This window comes from Eriocheir sinensis, chromosome 49 (assembly GCF_024679095.1).
Source record: "Eriocheir sinensis breed Jianghai 21 chromosome 49, ASM2467909v1, whole genome shotgun sequence".
In the NCBI taxonomy this organism is placed as follows: Eukaryota; Metazoa; Arthropoda; class Malacostraca; order Decapoda; family Varunidae; genus Eriocheir; species Eriocheir sinensis.
Window position 1 is genome coordinate 33,760 of NC_066557.1, and position 19,261 is coordinate 53,020.

General features: G+C 42.1%; 2 protein-coding genes across 4 annotated transcripts in view; both read left to right on the forward strand.

Moving 5' to 3' along the window:
- The window catches only part of LOC126981674 (uncharacterized), a 56,554-nt gene that overhangs the window by 9,572 nt on the left and 27,721 nt on the right, over positions 1-19,261 (forward strand). The window lies entirely within an intron of this gene.
- Positions 3,944-13,240, forward strand: LOC126981677 (uracil phosphoribosyltransferase homolog). 2 transcript variants are annotated; one of them, XR_007734031.1, is made up of 5 exons: positions 3,944-4,294; positions 5,850-5,994; positions 11,758-11,888; positions 12,588-13,015; positions 13,142-13,223. XR_007734031.1 is itself a non-coding variant. In XM_050833104.1 (4 exons), exons 1-4 carry the CDS (start codon positions 3,959-3,961, stop codon positions 12,660-12,662), a joined length of 687 nt encoding a protein of 228 aa, XP_050689061.1. In that variant the 5' UTR covers positions 3,944-3,958; the 3' UTR covers positions 12,663-13,240. The 2 variants fall into 2 exon arrangements, 1 of the variants encoding a protein (XP_050689061.1); XM_050833104.1 differs by having other exon boundaries at positions 12,588-13,240.

Sequence of the window (19,261 nt, forward strand, 5' to 3'; positions counted from 1 at the left end):
TTCTCCTTACGTCACTCTTTCCTCCTCCTCCTCCTCCTCCTCCTTCTTCCTCCTCCTCCTCTTCCTCCTCCTCTTCCAATCTTCCTAAACACACACGTCTCTCCTCCTGTCCCATTCCTGCAGCGTCTCTTGCCTTCTCCTCTTCCTCCTCCTCCTCCTCCTCTTATATACTCGTCCTCTTTGATCCTTCTTTTTCTCCTTCCTCTCCTTTCTTCCTAAATTCTCCTTCCACTCCTCTTTCATTCATTCTTCTTTCTTCCACCTTCTTCTCTCTTCCTTGTAGTTCTTGTATCATTCTATCTCCTCCTCCTCCTCCTCCTCACAACTGTATTGAGAGTCTGCAGCAGGAAGCGAAGTAGAAGTTCTTAGTATTCTTATTGCAGAGTGACGTTGGAGGTGACTCTTCTGAATACATGTTTGTATGCCTGTGTTGGGTGTGTTATGTTGGCCTAACCTGTGCTGTGTTGTGTTGTAGTTGTTGTTGTTGTTGTTGTGTTGTTTAATCGTAATTCTTGTATCCCTTTCAGAAACACAGCAAGGAGGACTTCAAATTCGATCACATGAGAGAGTTGAGAGAGTTGAGAGAGAGAGAGAGAGAGAGAGAGAGAGAGAGAGAGAGAGAGAGAGAGAGAGAGAGAGAGAGAGAGAGAGAGAGAGAGAGAGAGAGAGAGAGAGAGAGAGAGAGAGAGAGAGGAGATCAATCACATATCCTAATCATTACTCAGATGAGTAGAAAAAAAAATAATAATAAAATAGACGAAGAAAATAAATATATTTATAAATATAAAGAGACGAGAAAACTGTTTACACACACACACACACACACACACACACACACACACACACACACACACACACACACACACACACACACACACACACACACACACACACACACACACACACACACACACACACACACACACATAATGAAAAAAAAAATACTAAAAAGAAGAAAATAATTAAGTAAAGCCAACAAGTATACACTGTGTGTGTGTGTGTGTGTGCGCGTGTGTGTGTGTGTGTGTGTGTGTGTGTGTGTGTGTGTGCAACCAGGATTATGGTGCTTGTTGCTAGTGTCTCCTCCTCCTCCTCCTCCTCTCCTCCTCCTCTTCCTTCCTTCCTTCCCCTCCTCTCTTCATCTCCTCCCTCCTCCTCCTCCTCCTCCCTCCTTTTCTTCTCTCTCCTCGCTCTCATTCTCCTCTCACCTCTTCTTCCTCTCTCCTCCCTCCTCCTCCTCCTCTCCTCCCTCCCCTCCTCCTCCTCCCTCCTCCTTCTCTCCTTCACCTTCTTCCCCTCATTCTCTATAAATATACCCCTTCCTTCTTCCCTTTCCTTCCTCCTTCCCTTCTTATCAAACACACACACACACACACACACACACACACACACACACACACACACACACACACACACACACACACACACACACATCCTTCTCTTCCTTTCCTCTCTCCTCTTCCTCCTTTTCATCTCTGTCATACCCTTCACTGCCTCCTTCCTTCCTTCCTTCCTTCCTTCCTCTCTCTCTCCCTCTCCCTTCCTTCTCTTCCTTTTTCTCCTCCCTTCTTTACCTCTATCCCTATTTCTCCTCCATTCTTTCCCTCTCCTCCTCTCTCTTCTTCCCTCTCCCCCTCTCTTTCCTTCCTTCTTTCCTGCCCTCTCTCTCCCTTCTGCCTTCCGCTCCTCACTCTCCCTGTCCCTCCTTCCTTCTCCCCCTTTCTTTCCTTTCTTCTCTCCCCCTCTCTTTCCTTCCCTCTCTCCTCTCTCCTCGAAGCGGGCGTGTCATGTAATTACAGAAGGACTTACAACCCCTCACGCTTACACTATCTTCTCATTCCTTCTTTCTCCTTCCCTCTCCCCCCCTCTCTTTCCTTCCTTCTCTGTCCCTCTTCCTTCCTTTACTCTCTCCCTCTCTTTCCTCGAAGCAGGCGTGTCATCTAATCACAGAAACACTTACAACACCTCACGCTTACACTATCTCCGCCTCTCTTTCCTTTCTTCTCTCTCTCCCTCTCTCTTCCTTCCCTCTCGCCCACTCTCTCCTCGAAGCAGGCGTGCCATCTAATCACAGGAACACTTGCATCTCACGCTTACACAATCTAATGCTTGCTTACACCCACTCATCGCTGGCTCAGACATGCACAGATAACGCTAGCGAAATCAGCACCATCGCCAGCATCACCACCACCACTGCAGCATCACGATCTCTGCAAACACTACCACTATAACCGTCACGACCACCACCATACACACCATGACTATTAGTACCATTGCCATCACCATAACCTTTGCTATCTTGTACCTGTATCCTCCTCCTCCTCCTCCTCTTCCTCCTCCTTAACTAACAGCATTTGCATCTCTATTTCGTTTTCTTCTTCCTTCTCCTCCTCCTCCTCCTCCTCCTGCTTCGTTACCTTCATTACCTACCTCCACCTCTTTCACCTCCTCTTCCTCTTCCTACTTCCTCGTCCTCCATCACCACTTTCTCTCTCCACCTCTTCCACCTCCACCACCACCACCACCACCAGCCAGCCACTTCCTTAAAAATGGAAGGAAAATATGATAAGAAAAGAAAATATTGGCTTGATAGAGGAGAGAGAGAGAGAGAGAGAGAGTGTTCCACCTTATTTTTATTCCAAGGTCTTATAGCTGTCATTTTCTTATACTTTTCTCTCTCTCTTTTTCTCTCTTTTACCGTTAATGTGCCAAGGGTGGAGAGACACGCGCGAAGGCTGATTAAATGCTCACCTGTGTGTGGATTTTGAGGTTTAATTAAGCATATAGAGTTAAAAGGTTATCGTTAGTAGTAGTAGTAGTAGTAGTAGTAGTATCGTTACTGCTACTACTACTAGACTATCACATTATATTCTGATTTTTATTATTTTAACTCGTATTTACTCTTTTTATTTTAATTTTTATTCCTAATCATACTTTTTTCTTTAACAACAATCACTACCACAACAACAATTACTACTACTACTACTACTACTATTACTACCACTAATAATAATAATAATGGTAATAATAATAATAATAATAATACTAAGCTAAGATAAGGGTTTCGTATTTTATTTATAAGGAAACTGAGACGCATTCGATTCATTTTACATTTGGGTCATACAACGTAGATAGGATTGAAAGTGAGGGCATCCTCCTCCTCCTCCTCCTCCTCCTCCTGCATTCCTCTTCTTCTTCTTCTTCCTCCTCCTCCTTCTCCTCCATAGTTATAGAAAGTTTGACTTTTTTTTTTCTTCGGGTTATTGCATGGTTCTCTCTCTCTCTATCTATCTATCTATCTATCTATCTATATTTCTCACTTTTCTCAGGTATTCCTCTTTTCTTTCTCTATTTCCTCTATTTATTCATTGTTCTCTCCTCTCTTACCCCTTTTTCTCTTCTTTCTCACCGTCTATCTATCTCTATCTATCTATCTGTCTATCTATCTCTATATTTCTCGCTTTTCTCAGGTATTCCTCTTTTCTTTCTCTATTTCCTCTATTTATTCATGTTTTCTCCTCTCTTACCTCTCTTCTCTTCTTTCTCTCCGTCTATCTATCTGTCTGTCTATTCATCACTACGACAACACTATCTTTTCAACCTTTCCATTACTTTCACATTATTTCAACATCATTTTATCGCCATTTCTATTACCAGCACATTTTACAACACTACTTTATTATCCTATTTATTGCTACCACCTTTTTCAACACTTCTGCTGACCTTTCCCTCACCGCCACAGTTTCCAACACTTTAATTCCGCCTTTCCATTACCACGAAACAACTTTTTAACTTTATTCTCTTCCTCCCGTCGCTGTAGATCCTGGTGGTTGTGGTGGAGAGCCTGAACCAGCTCCTCTACTCTATTTCAATACCTTTTTATAACTTTCTATTATTTTCTTACACCTTCACATTGTCCAGTACATACCAGACTTTCCATTACAATCCTTCTCTCAGCATGTTCTTCCCCCCGTCGCTGCAGATCCGGCTGGTGGTGGAGGAGGGCCTTAACCAGTTCCTCTACTCTATTTCATTACGTTTTTATAACTTTCTATTATTTTCTTACACCTTCACATTATCCAGTACGTACCAGACTTTACCTAACAATCCTTCTCTCATCTTGTTCTTCCTCCCGTCGCTGCAGATCCGGCTGGTGGTGGAGGAGGGCCTTAACCAGCTCCCATACTCCGATCTCACCATCACCACGCCCACGGGATGCCAGTACCAGGGCCTACAGTTCGTCAAGGGCAACTGCGGCGTGTCTATCGTTCGCTCCGGGGAGGCCATGGAGCAGGTAGGCGAGGGTGCTGGGTGGGGTGGGGAATTCGTGAAGGATTTAAGATGCTGGTTAACTCTTGCATAAGGGATTGGGATAGTAGTGGCGTAGTTGGCCGGGGATGTTAATAGCGGTGGTAATGTTTGTTATGTTAATGTAAGCGACAAGAAGATCGCACCCAAGTATTGGCAGAAGTTACCTGACTGCTTATTTTTGGTGATTTGTGATGTGGACCGCTGTAAACATCCTTCCTCCTCCTCCTCCTCCTCCTCCGCCCTTCTCCTTTTACTTCCCCGCCCCCCTCTTCGTCTCTTCTTCCCCCTCTCTCTCCCCTTGCTCGTTTTTCCAGTTTCCCCTCCTCCTCCGCCCTTCTCCTTTTACTCCCCCTCCCTCTTCTTCTCTTCTTCCCCCTCTCTCTCTCCCCTTTCTCGTTTTTCCAGTTTCCCCTCCTCCTTCTCCTCTCTTCCTCCTTCTCCGCACTAAGTAATCACAACTTATGCCAAGGTTACCGCTTTTAGACCTATATATTATTTGGCATCTGGTGTTGACGACCTTGACGCGAGTAAATGGAGCAGAAAAAAGAAAAAAAGCCGTACATCTTGTTGCTGAAGTTGAATGCTCTGTTTTGTTTGTTTATCGATAATGTTACTTGATTTCCCGTGTCACCTAAAAGAGGAGAAAATGTTAGCGATAGGCCATGCATATATGAATTAATTGTGTGTATAATGTGACTGACTGACAGCTAGATTAAAAGAAAATAATGACAATGCTCTAGGTTTAATTTTTTTGTTACTTTTTATTTTAGTTTTTAAGATGAATTAAGTAAAAATAATCAAGTATTAATAGTCTCATATGCAGCAAAAATGTATTAATTCGTTTTTTGTGCTGTTTTATGTATTCTAGAATCTGATCGTTATAATATTCTGCGTTTTAGAGTTCAGTCTGTTAATCTTTTGTTTTATTTTTCGTAACTCTAGAATCTGACTTTTTCATGTAAAACTCTGCCTTGTTTTTCCTTTCCTTTTAGTTTCCTTTGTTAATCTTTTGTTTTCTTTCTCGTAACTCTAGAATCTGACTTTTTCATGTAAAACTCTGCCTTGTCTTTCCTTTCCTTTTAGTTTCCTTTGTTAATCTGTTTTCATTTTCTTTCTCGTGACTCTAGAATCTGATTGTAATACTCTGCCTTGTCTTTACTTTACTCTTAGTTTCCTTTGTTAATCTGTTTTCATTTTATTTCTCGTTACTACAGAATCTGATTGTTTTTATATACCACCCACCCTTGCCTTGAGTTTCCTTTGTTAATCCGTTTTTACTTAATTTATCGTACTCTGCCTTATCTAGTTCTCTTTATCTATGAATGCATCACAACAACCGTCCTCTTTCCCCTTCCTCACCTCCGTCTTTAGTTTCCCTTATCAATGTAACTCTATATCTATCTATGAATGGATAACGCCAACCGGGCCCTCCTCTTTCCCCTTCCTCACCTTCGCCTATACTTTCCCTTATCAATGTAGCTATCTATCTATCTATGAATGGATAACAACTACCCTCCTTCCTCTCCTCCTCCCATCAGGGTCTTCGGTCGTGCTGTCGCTCCATCCGGCTGGGGAAGATCTTAGTGGAGTCTGACTTGGAGACACACGAGGCGCGGGTCGTCTACGCCAAGTTCCCGGACGATATCAGCCAGCGGAAGGTCCTCCTCATGTACCCCATCATGAGTGAGTGTTCTGGGGGGCGATCTGCATGTGTTCAGGAGATTAAGGGAGGTGGGGAGGGCTTGCGTGTGTTAAGAGAAGGACGAAGAGGAGGAGGAGGGTGTGATAGTGACGGCAGAGAAGAAGGAAAGAGAAAGAGAAAGAAAGAGGTATATAGAGAAAGGAAGAGGAGGAGGAAGAAGAAGAAGACAAGGAAGAGGCAATGACAATTTTAAGGGGAGATTAGGACGAGCTGGGAAAGGTGGGCGTGTGTTGAAGGGGAGAGAAAAAGCGTTCTGATAATATTGCAACCCGTGTGTAACTAGGGAAGGAGATGGGAGGGAGGGATAGCTCAAGGGGAGAAAGAATTTAAAAAGAAAGAAATTAAGCTATGATAAAATTGCAACGAGGAGATTAGGACGAGCTGGGGAGGGTGGGCGTGTGTTGAACGGTTATAAAAAGCGGTCTGATAATATTGCAAACCATGTGTAACTAGTTGAATAATAGTCTTCACGCGGGGAAAGAGAAGGGAGTGAGGGAGAGCTACCGGGGAAAAGGAAATTAAAAAGAAAGAAAGCTATGATTATATTTCAATCCACGCATTGGTGTAATCCGTGCGTACTGACAAGATTACGCGGGGTTATTCGTGCGTTGAGGCGGGCCTGTTTCGTATTGAGCGCGTTAAAGGTGTAGGTAGGGAGCCCAGGTAGGCCTTAATTAGCGTGAGAGCGCCCACCTGCACGCTCACGGGCCATGATTACCTCACCGGGCTCACGCAAGCGGCCACGGGCTTATCCACACAAAGGAGTTTAGCTATCAAGGGATTTGCTCTTTCAACCACGCATATAGATTTAGATTCCACACATATAGATTTAGATTCGATTAGGGAGGCCACACGACTCCTTTGTTTCTGTTCTCTTTTTTTCCCGTAATGTGCGTTCAGGGAGTTTTAGTTAAGGGATTTACTCTTTCAACCACACATAAAAGGGTTCCTATATAGATTTAGATTCGATTAGGGAGGTCACACGACTCCTGTGTTTGTGTTCATCTTTTTTTCCTGTAATGCGAGTTCAAAGGAGTTTTAGTTAAGGGATTTACTCTTTCAACCACACATAAAAGGGTTCATATATAGATTTAGATTCGATTAGAGAGATCACGTGACTATATTGCTTCTGTTCTTTTTTTTCCCGTAATGCGAATTCAAGGAGTTTAAGTTATTAAGGGATTTACTCTTTCAACCACACATAAAGGGATTCAATTAAAGATTTAAATTCGATTATAGTGGACTTATATTTTGATTTCGTTACTCTTTTGTTTCTGTGACGTGAGCTCCATCTCCCATTATTTATTTTCACTCCTATACTTTACGACGTTTTAATCTATAGCTACATATTTTAATTCACAAATCAACACTTATCTAGTTTGGCATGCGGTGTGTAATTCTTTCATTCCTGTGATTATTATTCTTTCTTTTTTTGCGACGTTAATCCATAGCTACACGTAAATGTTTACAAACGAACTCTTCTTAACTTATCTATAGTCGTATGGGGCAGAGTGATTCAGCAAGTATCTCAGTCACTATCGGCGGTAGTCTCAAGTACCATCACCCTCTTACAAGGAGATAATAATAAGCAACAACATCATAATCAGTTGCTGCTAGGTAAGTTATGTCAATTCAAAGGTAAACATGACTATACCAAAATTCAACGTTGCCAGATTGTCGTACTCAGCCTCCTATATTTACCAACTTCCGGCCCCAAAACTGTCCCCTGAGCCCCAGTTACTAGATTCATTTATATTTATCGTTAAAATAGTTGATTCCTGGTGTTTCTTGGCAATAGTTAGGCGTCAAAAAACGGTAAATATGGCAATAGTTAGGCTTTAAAAAACTGTAAATATTATGCTTTGAGTACGATAATCTGGCAACAGTGACACCAATACCACCATTATCATCTTCAGCTATTACCAATCTGGCCAGTGCAGAACAAAGCCTTTTACGAGTGTCCTCTCCACCTCTCTCTTTGTCTAATGTCAGTTTTGGTCTACTTCATCCAGACGCTTTCGGCTCTTACTACAACCATTTCCTTCCTCTCTTCTCTCCTACTCTCCTTTCCTCTTCTTCCTTTTCCTCTCTTTTCTTCCCATATTTTTCCTTCCTGCATTTCTTTTTCTTTCTTCTTCATTTCTTCACGTTCAGCCATGACAAACTATCACTATAGGCTCATAAAACTACCCATGGCAATACTAACACAACCTCTGGGAAAGTCTTAGCAAATGTGTGTGTGTGTGTGTGTGTGTGTGTGTGTAGGCCCCGAAGTGGTTGAGAATATGGTCCCGGCTGCTTCGGTAAAATTGTCCTCTGTCTGTCTTGGCTATTACAGTTTATGGGTTGCTACTGTTTCTATTCATATCAATCTATTCATTATCAGTTCCACGCATCCTATGACCTTCCCTCTCCAAGCTCACTTTATAATCACAATCGTCATCAGAAAGGGAGAGGATATAGAGGAGATAAGGAGGGAGGGAGGGAAAGAGAGGGAGAGTCGGGGTACAAACTTTGGGTTCCTACCATTCATATAGATTATAGATCTATTTATTATCAGTTCCAAGCCTTTAATGACTTTCCCTCTCCAAGCTCACTTCGTAATCATAATCGTCATCAGAAAGGGAGGCGCTAGAGGAGATAAGGAGGCAAGGAGAGGAAGAGTCGGGGTACATTAAGTCGACCTTCAAACTCGGCCTTCAGATAAATCGTTCCGAAGATGCAGCTTTCCCATGCGTAGATAATGTAGTTTTTTTTTCGGTTCGCAGGGTATAGGGAGGTATAGTGACGCAGTGAAACGTTATGTATTTAAAGTTTAATCGCTGTACTTACTTTCTGAGGCACCTGCGTTGATAAATTAGGTTGATGTAGTGCATTTGCTGTATTTTCTGTATTACGTGCTGCGTGTGTCAAGCTTCGAAGTTTATACAAGAGGCGGCAAAAGAAGGTTCGGCCAGCGTGGGTCGATAAGGTTTGCGGTGTGACAAATAAGTTTTCTCTGTTCAATCCCTATACACAGTCAGTAGGGCACACATCGCTACATACATGATATCTACATACCAGTGTCCTACAAGTCGTCTTCATCCGTATAGCGCAGGTCTGTGAGGGAGGGAGGTTGTAGGTGGCTATAGGCTTGCAAGGGTATTTTTTGGTCCTTATCGTACAATGCAATGCTTGGAGGGAGGGAGGTTGTAGGTGGCTATAGGCTTGCAAGGGTATTTCTTCGTCCTTATCTTACAGTGCAGGGAGGGAGGGAGGTTGTAGGTGGCTATAGGCTTGCAAGGGTGTTTCTTCGTCCTTATCGTACAGTGCAGGGAGGGAGGGAAGGAGGTTATCGGTAGCTATGATAAGCTTGCAAGGGCGTTTCTTCGTCCTTATCGTACAGTGCAGGGAGGGAGGGAAGGAGGTTATCGGTAGCTATGATAGGCTTGCAAGTGTGTTTCTTCGTCCTTATCGTACAGTGCAGGGAGGGAGGGAAGGAGGTTATCGGTAGCTATGATAGGCTTCCAAGTGTGTTCCGCAGTGTGACCTCGATAATAAAGCCGAGCGTGTGTCTGCATAATCCTCTATACACTTGCTGGTTTGCCATTCCATTGACCCGCCCGCAGTGACTTAGAGAGCACATAAAGCTTATTGAATACCGATAATTGGATGCATGATATAATGAGTGTAATGAATAGGGTGTTGTGTAGCGATGATTAAAAGAAGAATAAAATCGATGTCGCCGGCAACAACAATGGACAAACATGAGAGAATGAATATACTTTAATTACAATATGACAAAAAAATGAAAATAACAGCAAGAGAACGAGGAGGAGGAAGAAAAAATAAAAAGAAAAGGAAAAGAATATAAGAAGAGAACATGATACGATGAAAATACTTTAATTAGAATGAACGAAGATAAAAGATGAAGAAAAAAGAGAACGAGAACGAGAAAAAGGACAAAATAAAAGCAAAAGGAATAGAGGTGGAACAATAGATAAACATAATACGATGGATATACTTTGATGAAAATGGATGAAGATAGAAAGATGAAAAAAGACAAAGATAAAAAAAAGATAGAAAGATAAAAATGATGAAGATGGAAAAATATAGAAGATAAAAAAGCTAAAAGATAAAGATAAAGATAAAGAGAGAGAGAGAGAGAGAGAGAGAGAGAGAGAGAGAGAGAGAGAGAGAGAGAGAGAGAGAGAGAGAGGACGGAGGGGGAGGGAGAAGAAGGAAGGAGAGGGAAGGAGAGGGAAAGAAAAACTGGAAATAAAAAAGAAGAATGAGAGAGAGGGAGGGAAAGGAAGAAAAGGAGAGAGAGAGAGAGAGAGAGAGAGAGAGAGAGAGAGAGAGAGAGAGAGAGAGAGAGAGAGAGAGAGAGAGAGAGAGAGAGAGCAACCGACAAGGGCAGAAGGGACTTAGATGGGCGTATACAGTAAAGGAGACGGAGGAGGAGGTGTAGAGTAAAAGGAGGGGATTGAAGGTAATAGTATTGAGGTAAGGAGAAAGTAAAGGAAGGTGAGAGAGAGGGAGAGGAGGAATATGGGTGCCTGGTAAAGGGATGGAATGTATCAGGGGGGTGAAGGGAGGGAGGAAAGGAAGGGAAGGGAAGGTAGGAGAGGGAGAGAAGGGAAGGAAAGAAAGGTAGGATAGGGCAGGTATGAAGGAATGAAATGTAGAGGAGAAGAAGAGGAAGGAAAGAAAATGGGAGAGAACAAAAAGATAAGAAAAGGGTATATTCAGTAATGAGATGAAAGGGAGAGTTAGAGAGAAGAGGAAGGAAAGGAAGGTATAGGAGGAGGAAAGAGAGAGAAGAGGAGGGAAGAAAAGAAAAGTGGAAAGGAAAAAGGTAAAGAAAAGAAGCAGGAGAGAGAGAGAGAGAGAGAGAGAGAGAGAGAGAGAGAGAGAGAGAGAGAGAGAGAGAGAGAGAGAGAGAGAGAGAGAGAGAGAGAGAGACATAAAAAGAGAGACGAATAGAAAGAAGGAAAGAGGAAGTTAAATGAAGATAAAAAGAAAAGGAAAGGGAAGGGAAGAAGAGGAGGAGGAGGAGGAGCAACAGAAAGGGTATACTAGCAACGCATCTTCAAGCTCCGTAAATAGCTGAGGTTGTCTTTGTTTAAATTACGCCGCGGAAACTGTGGCGGGTTTTGTTTGGAGGAGGAGGAGGAGGAGGAAATGCTGTTGAGTAGCTTAGTGGGTTCTCTCTCTCAGGTGTGTGCAGATACTAATTAAAAAAAAGAGAGAACAGGTGCGCGATTCCCAGGTATAGTGTTAATTATTAGGGAGTTTTCTTTGAGACCTGCAGGCTCTTGTTATTGTTGTTATTGTATTGTTTTTGTTTTTTATTGGTCTGTTTATGTGTTTTTTTTTATGTGTGGTGGAAGTCAAAGGCGTTCTCTAGCGGTGGTTTCTTCCTTACTTCATCTCGTTGCTTCTTCTTCTTCTGCTTCTTTTTCTTCTTCTTCATTTAACTCCTCCTTTTCCTGTATACCTTCCTCTCTTCTCTCCTACTCTCCTTTCCTCTTCCTCCCTTTCCTCTCTTTTCTTCCTATATCTTTCCTCTCTCTTACATCTCATTTTTTCTTCTTCTTCTTCTTCTTCTTCTTCTTCATTTCACTCCTGTACCTGTACCCTTCAACGTATCATCTTCATCAGTTTCCTTACCTTATAATCGTTGCGGCACCATGACTACATACCCAATCAGTCACCTCATTGTCATCTCTTAACCGTCCTTCATCTCTTCGTCTTACCTTCAGGCTCTGGCAACACTGTGATCAAGGCGGTGAACGTGCTGCAGGAACACGCCGTCGAGGAGGAGAACATCATCCTGCTCAACCTCTTCTCCACGCCCGCCGCGGCACGCACCGTCACCAGCGCGTTTCCCAGGGTAAGGAAGCGGCACAGAGAGAGAGGCTAACTTAGGTGGCTGGGTGGATGGGTAATTGAGATAGGCGGGTTGACAGGCTGAATGGGGGAAGGATGAGTGTTTGTCGGGCTGCATATTTTTGAAGTGTAGCCGTGTTCAGCACCCGGCACATAGAAATTAGTTAGGTTATGTCAGTTAGTTATGTTGATAAAGGTTAGTTAGGTTAATAAAGGTTAGTTAGGTTGATAAAAGTTCATTGGTTTGGTTGATAAAGGTGTATTAGTTAGGCTGATAAAGGTGCATTAGTTAGGTTGATAAAGGTTCATTCGTTAGGTTGATAAAGGTAACCCGGATTAGTTAGGTTGATAAAGTAAAGTTAGGTAAAGTTGGATGGCGGAAAGTCCTGCTACCTGGAAATACAAAGTTAAAAAATAAAAGTAAATAAGTAGTGAAAATTAAAAAAAAATATATATATAAGTGTTCCTCCCTTCTCCTTTGTTGTTTACTTGCAACAATAAACTATCAATCAATCAATCAATCAGTGTTCCTCCCTTCTCCTTTGTTGTTTACTTGCAAGAATAAACTATCAATCAATCAATCAGTATGGTGTAATTGATGAAGTTTACAAAGCTATACGTATCTTTGGTTTGTGTGTGTGTGTTTGTTCTCTCTTTCATTCTAGCGCTGCCCCACTTATCTCCACGTTATCTCTCCCCTCAGATGCACATCCTAACATCAGAGGTCCACCCCGTCGCCCCCAACCACTTCGGCCAAAAATACTTCGGCACCGACTAATAGTGAGAGGTATGGAGGGCGGCAGTGAGGGCGGGTGGACGGAATCTGCGGCGCGTGGACCCACCGAACATCCGGACATGCCAGACTTGTGGGAGAGTGCGGCTTACTATAGCTACTGTGGGGGCTTGGGGTACCTTACTATGCATGGCTGATAAAGGTAGTCCCACATACGGCAGGGTCAGTCAACACGCATACAAGGCCATAACCAAGAGAGAGATACAGAGAGAGGTTTACTGTTTTGTGGGAGCTTAGGTAACTGCCATACCGTACCTATAAAGACAATCCCACATGATGCAGGGTCAACCAACGTGTTTACAAGATCATTTTCAAGATAGATAGAAAGACATACAGAAGTTTTCCCGTATAGTAAGCTATTGGACACCCTGCCATACCGTACCTATAAAGACAATCCCACATGATGCAGGGTCAACTAACGGGACTTGTAAGATGATTTTTAAGAGAGATGGAAAGACATAGAGGTTTTTCCGTATAGTAAGATATTGGACACCCTGCCATACCCTACCTGTATAAACGATCCCACACGACACAGGGTAAACCAATACATATTAAGATGATTTCCAAGAGAGAGAAAGATATACATAGTTTTACCGTATAGTAAGATATTGGACACCCTGCCGTACCGTACCTATAAAAACTATCCCACACCACTCAGGGTCAACCAACGTTTATATTAAGATCATTTCCAAGAGAGAAAGAGAGAAAGATATACATAGTTTTTCCGTATGGTAAGATCTTGAACGCCGTGCTGTACCCTACGTATATTGACAGCCCCCTCCGCACAGGGCCCACCAGTATATCCTACTGGGCCACTTCCAAGAGAGAAATACAAAGGTTGTGCATAGTGACAGGAGCGAAGGCAAGGGGGTAAGTAGTTCGCGGTCGTAAGAAGGGGAGAGCGTATATCAACCTCCTGTTTTCATTGTCGCTATATCGGTAATGTGTTGAAGTTTCTTTGCTCATATTCCGAGGCGTATCGGCACCTCACTTCGTCAGTCTGAAAAGCCTCTCGTGGAAGTTGTTGCTGGGATTTTCATGGACTGTGTTGTGATGCTAGTGATAGGTATACCCGACTTTAGCATCTTGGAACGGAAAATTACCCTTGAAGACCCAGTTAATCTTCCCTGTGGCCGTAATGGTAGCCCGATACGTTTGTTGGGAGCTTCAATGATTGTTTTGTGATGCTAGTGATAGGTATACCCGACTTTACCATCTTGAACGAGAGAATCACCCCCCATGAAGACCCAGTTAATCTTCCCTGTAGCCTTGGAAAATAGTCGTAATTTGACCCCGATACGTTTGTTGGGATCTTCAATGACTGTTTTGTGATGCCAGTGATAGGTATACCCGAATTCAGCATCTTTGACGGGAAAATCACCCCCCCATGAAGACCCAGTTAATCTTCCCAGTAGCCTTGTAAAATAGTCGTACTTGATTTGATACGCTTGTTGGCACCTTCATGGTCTGTTTTGTGATGCCAGTGATAGGTATACCCGACTTGCATCTTAAACGGAAGACTTCTGAATAGAAGACCCTGTACATCTTCTCTGCACGTGGCTTGCGAAACAGTCGAGAAGGAGTATCTGATAATAGTTGGAGAATCTGGAACCTTTAGCCCGTAGGAGAACTTTGCATTTTGCTGCAGTATTATGGTGTATTTATATCTATTTTTCTTATTTATGTATTTTATTGTTTCTCTTAGTGTTACTCTTTCTTCCATTCGCCTGGTGTTAGGACGCAGTACACATCTATATGCTTTTGACTTAGTGTTTTACTGATTACTGGGAAGAATAATGCTGTGATTGTTTATTTTTATTTAGCTATTGATTGATTATCGACCATACTTCAGATAATGACGTCGACACGACGATGTATATATAAAGTTATATATATATTACATGTATATATGTGTATGTATGATTCACGAGAATACTTCAAATGTTTGACTGGACTAGAGATAACCCGCTTTTAAACATCGTGTGACTGAGTTTTGTATACTAACACTGCGTAGAGAGTAGATATCGAGACGGCTTAAAAAAGACAAGAAAGTAAGTAAAGAAGTACAGTTAAGGGCATACACGATATGGCTGCGCGTGGCCCTTTCGGTGCTCAATTCCAGATTACCATACCCCTTTGAGCGTGTGGTGGGAAGCAAGTGACAACTTATAGAAATACAACAATCAAGTAGAGTTAATGAGCATAAACAGCATCAGCGAGCGAGCGGACGGCGGACATAACTCCAAAGACAACCACTTCACACGTTTTTGTTCCTTGCTGCAGTGAGAAAAGGAAAATAGGGTCAATGGAGAAGAGGAGAGAAGACCACGAAGCGATACAATTCTTTTTTAGGATAGAGGAAGTAGAGGATGACAACCACTTCATACTTTCTTTTTTGTTCCTTGCTGCAGTGGAGAAAGAGGAAAATGAAGTCACGCAGAAGAAGGAGGAAGACCTACAAGAGATACAATTCTAGATTAGGACCAGAGGAAGTAGAGGATGACAACCACTTCATACTTTTTGATTCCTCTTTAGTAGTAAGGAAAAGATAAAGGAGATTAACATGCAAGTGAAAACTTAAAGCGTGTGAAAGAAAATGTAGTAGAGGATCAAGAGGAGGAGGAGAGGACCCATGAAGCGATACAAAGCCATATTAAAACAAAAGAATAGTAAGAAAACAAGAAAAGAAGAAAAATTAAAATAGAAACGGAGACGAGAAAAGACAAAAAAAAGAAAGAAAAAGATGATTTGTAAGACTTACCCATTTTAAACATTGAAATAGTTGCTGTTATTGTTGATGCTATTGATAAGCCTCTGCCCTATACCAACACTGAAACAAGGAGAAGAGGAGGAGGAGGAGAGGAGGAGGAGCAGAACATCAACAAGCCTACTACACGGCCAGTCAGTCCAGTCAATCATTCGCATCTTCCTACCAGTCAGTCCCGTCGATGATAAGTGTAGCAAACAAGATAGCTAATAATTACAATACCCGTGCAATAAGTCTTAAGTTTTCGTCGACTAATGTTTCCTTTTTTTTCCCGCGGATCAGTGAGTCTCAGTCTCATCTCTTCACCCATTTCCTACATCTCATCGTCCAGACTCATTTTTTATCAAACTACATTCAACATTCCTTCTGCCAGGGAGCGCGAGTGTCTCAAACGTCATCCTCGGGGCGCCAACCCTCGAGGCGGTGTCATGTAATATTTTTTTGGACTTTGCACCCCCAACCCTACCTACCTCATGGACTTATTCACCTCAACCCCTTTTGCCATTTGCCTACCCAATCTAACGTTTGCCATTGCCCCTTCAACCTAACTTTTAACTTTCAACTTCTAACCTAACAGCACACCAGCTGCTAACCTTTACCAATACGTTTAATCTAAAAGCCTTTGCCATAACCTAACCTAACTTTTGCCTAACTTCTAACTTAACTCAACTCTTTGCCATTGACTTTTTCTCCCCTATTGACAGCTTCCCTTGAACATTATTTCCTTTCTCTGGACATAAATTTCCTCCTCCTGGGCATTATTTATTTCACTCCCTCGAGATATATATTTTTCTCTCTTTAAACAAAAATATCCTTCCTGTATGAACATGAATTTCCTCCTCGGCATGTGTTAATTATTTCCTCCCTCTGACAGATTCCTCTAAGCATCTCTCCTCCTACCTAGACAAATCAACTCGTGACATTTTCTCTCTGTGGATATCAACCAAATTCACTCCGTGAGGCTAACTTATTGTGATCACTCAGCTTCGAGACCCTCTCTGACACAGGCTTGGCTTCAAAGGAAACCCGCAGTCTTTGGTCATTACATGGTAAAAGTTATTATTCAAAGTATATAACTTGGCGAGAAAAAATCTTACATCCATTAGAGGAAAATGTCGAAGAGGTAGAGTCGAGAGGGAACTGTCCTTCATCCCCCTCCTTCCCCCCTCCTCCCCTCCCCCCACCCCGGCAGCTGCCCACACCCCCTCAGGACTCTCCATGGGACACGCCGCCCTGACAGCCACAGCTCTGGACTCCCGTTTTCTACATGTAACGCCATAGTATGTATGTTCGATGACGATCTTGGGAGATTATTCCATGTATTATCTTGTTTCTTATTTATACGCCGCATCCAGGTAGATTTTTTGTTTGCACAAATACTGTTTACAAATACAAAGCTGTGGTGTACAGGCTTAAGAGAAGGACCTCTATGTCGTGTTACAGCCAGATAAGGCGCTGTGTAATGAAAGTAAAGTATAATGAGATGATGTGTTTCCTTGCATAACCTTTTGGGACAGGCAGGCAAGGCTGTGCAGGGAAAGGGGCAAAAATCTCACTCTACCCTCGAGCTGGGGCATCTCAGGACACTCATTCATCTTTCTTTTGTTGAGTCCTCCTCAGTATAACTTCCATTCCTTCATCCACATACAGGCTATATGTAGAGGCGTGTTGCGATTAAGCTGGACAGGCTGAATCCTCACTCCAGGTTAAAGATGCTTTGCAGAAGGACAAAAGCATACAGGACAGGTAATGTATAGCAGGAGATGGGTTACGCGTAGCCGGAATGAACGATAGAGACTGAGATAATGAAGGTTTGCAGTGGATGAGGCTGGATGAGGGATGAACGGAGGTTACCGAGAAAGAAAATAAAAACAGATGAGGATAAACCAGGACGAGGCATAAGAAAATATAGATGTAAGAGAGAAGAGGGCAGATGGCATATTGCAGAAGCTCGAAGATGGGATGCTGAGGAGATGCTGCTTGATGGAGATGATCGTGAGAAGGATGCTGATCAGCGTATGGTGAAGGGAATGCTTTTAGCGGCAATGGAATGATGTGTTTATGCGAGATAGACGTGAAAACTAAGATAGTGAAGGAGGTTTGCGGTGGAATATAATGATGAAGATGCTGCTAATATAGACTACGTAGAGGTGAACTTGGAGATGGTAGCAAACTTTTCTTCTTCAAGTGTTTCGAGGATCTGTTTGAGCCACGGGTAGACTTGCCAGTAGGCCTAATAAGTAAGTATTTAGGAGCGTAGCAGAAGCTGGAAGTTGCGATGCTGCAGAGATAAAAGTAGTAGAGACAAAAAGAAGTCAACTTTTTTAATATGAAAGTCAACTTTTTAAATTTAAAGGTCATTTTTTAATTTGAAGGTGAAAAGGTGTAGTTTCTAGAGAACTGGAATAGGCATCTGTCCCCTTTTCGAAAAGGTATTATTCACTCAATGGTGAGGTATCAGAAGGTGCCACCTTCCTGGAGTGTTGTAAGATTCATTCCTAATGTTCTCCGCTAAGTTTTCTTTCTCTTGGCCTCGGGTGTTGCATGTCGGCTTCTCTCTTGGTCCTTCCATTATAGATAATTCTGTAAACTGACGTCAGAAACGGCGCTTCCCCTCTGAGAGCTGGGAAAGCACTGAGTCACGTCGCTCCACTATCCACTCACACACAGCAGAGATAGGAGGGATGCCAAGTGGCAAAATGTGTAAAAAAAAAAAAATCATTTCTAACGTGAATTATACGAAAAATACCAGTATCACCATCATAACACGTGGTGTGAGGCAATGACACAATACTGCGGGGCATTTAAATCTTGCTCTAGTGATGCTGTTTTTTAAATTTTACAGAAAAAATTTCTCCACCTGATATTTCACACTTCCCCACACTCTGAGCACAAGAAATGATTTTCGTGTTTTCAAAAATATTCATAAAAAATACACCTGGCTGCTCCTTAAAAATTGAAAATGTGATCAGATAACAGTTGATCAACAACCCTACATTGTCAGCTTGGGAGATTGTCCTTTACATAGATTTATATTCAGTCAATGCAATCTGCTGAAGTTAATGAAAGGTCTATGTAACTAACCAAGAAACTATATATCTAGCTATATTTCTGACACCCTCCCATCACAGGAATTTCCCTCCAGGTGGTGGCTGTGGCAGAAGTGTTGCCATCTCTCCTCTCTCAGTACTCAATTCTGCTACTTCAACTCTCTTGCTCCAATACCTATTGATTCACTTCTCAGGTGGCCTTCCCTGAAACCCTCCTTCAATCCTTTCCTCATACACTTTTCACAAATTCATTCTCTCCCATTCTCATCACGTGTCAAACCATCTCAATGTACTACACTTCACTCATTCTGTTCCTATCCTATAACCTGTGTTTTAGGTACATGCAAAGTTACTTTTTTGCTTCTTTTTAAGTAGTGGGGTCATGATGAAAGCTGTATACCCAATAAGAATTGCTTACATCTTACATGAACATGAATAGGACATGAGTAAAGAAGACCTATTTTTGTAACATGTATAACTTAAGGTTACGCATGAAAAATCATTATATGCTTCATGTAAACAAAATGCAGTCTATTTTTATAAAAAAGAATATCCCCATTTTCTATTTGTATAAAATATGTAAAAACTGATGCAATATGAAGTCCCAGAAGAATGTACATAAATGAATCAACTGTACAGTAAATAGCTTAAAAAAGATTGTTTTAGTTACAATAAGGTGTACTGACAAAATAAAAAATTGATGTAAATGGATATATACAGATATAAAATTGTGTCAGACATTTCACATTTTGTTATTTTTAAGGTGG

What these genes read in the sequence shown, in the direction of transcription:
- LOC126981677 (XM_050833104.1), top strand. Translation starts at nt 3,959, where the DNA reads ATGTTCTTCCCCCCGTCGCTGCAGATCCGGCTGGTGGTGGAGGAGGGC. An exon ending in CCTCATGTACCCCATCATGA is followed by an intron (nt 5,995 to 11,757) that starts GTGAGTGTTCTG and finishes TCTTACCTTCAG; the next exon opens with GCTCTGGCAACACTGTGATC. An exon ending in TCACCAGCGCGTTTCCCAGG is followed by an intron (nt 11,889 to 12,587) that starts GTAAGGAAGCGG and finishes CTCTCCCCTCAG; the next exon opens with ATGCACATCCTAACATCAGA.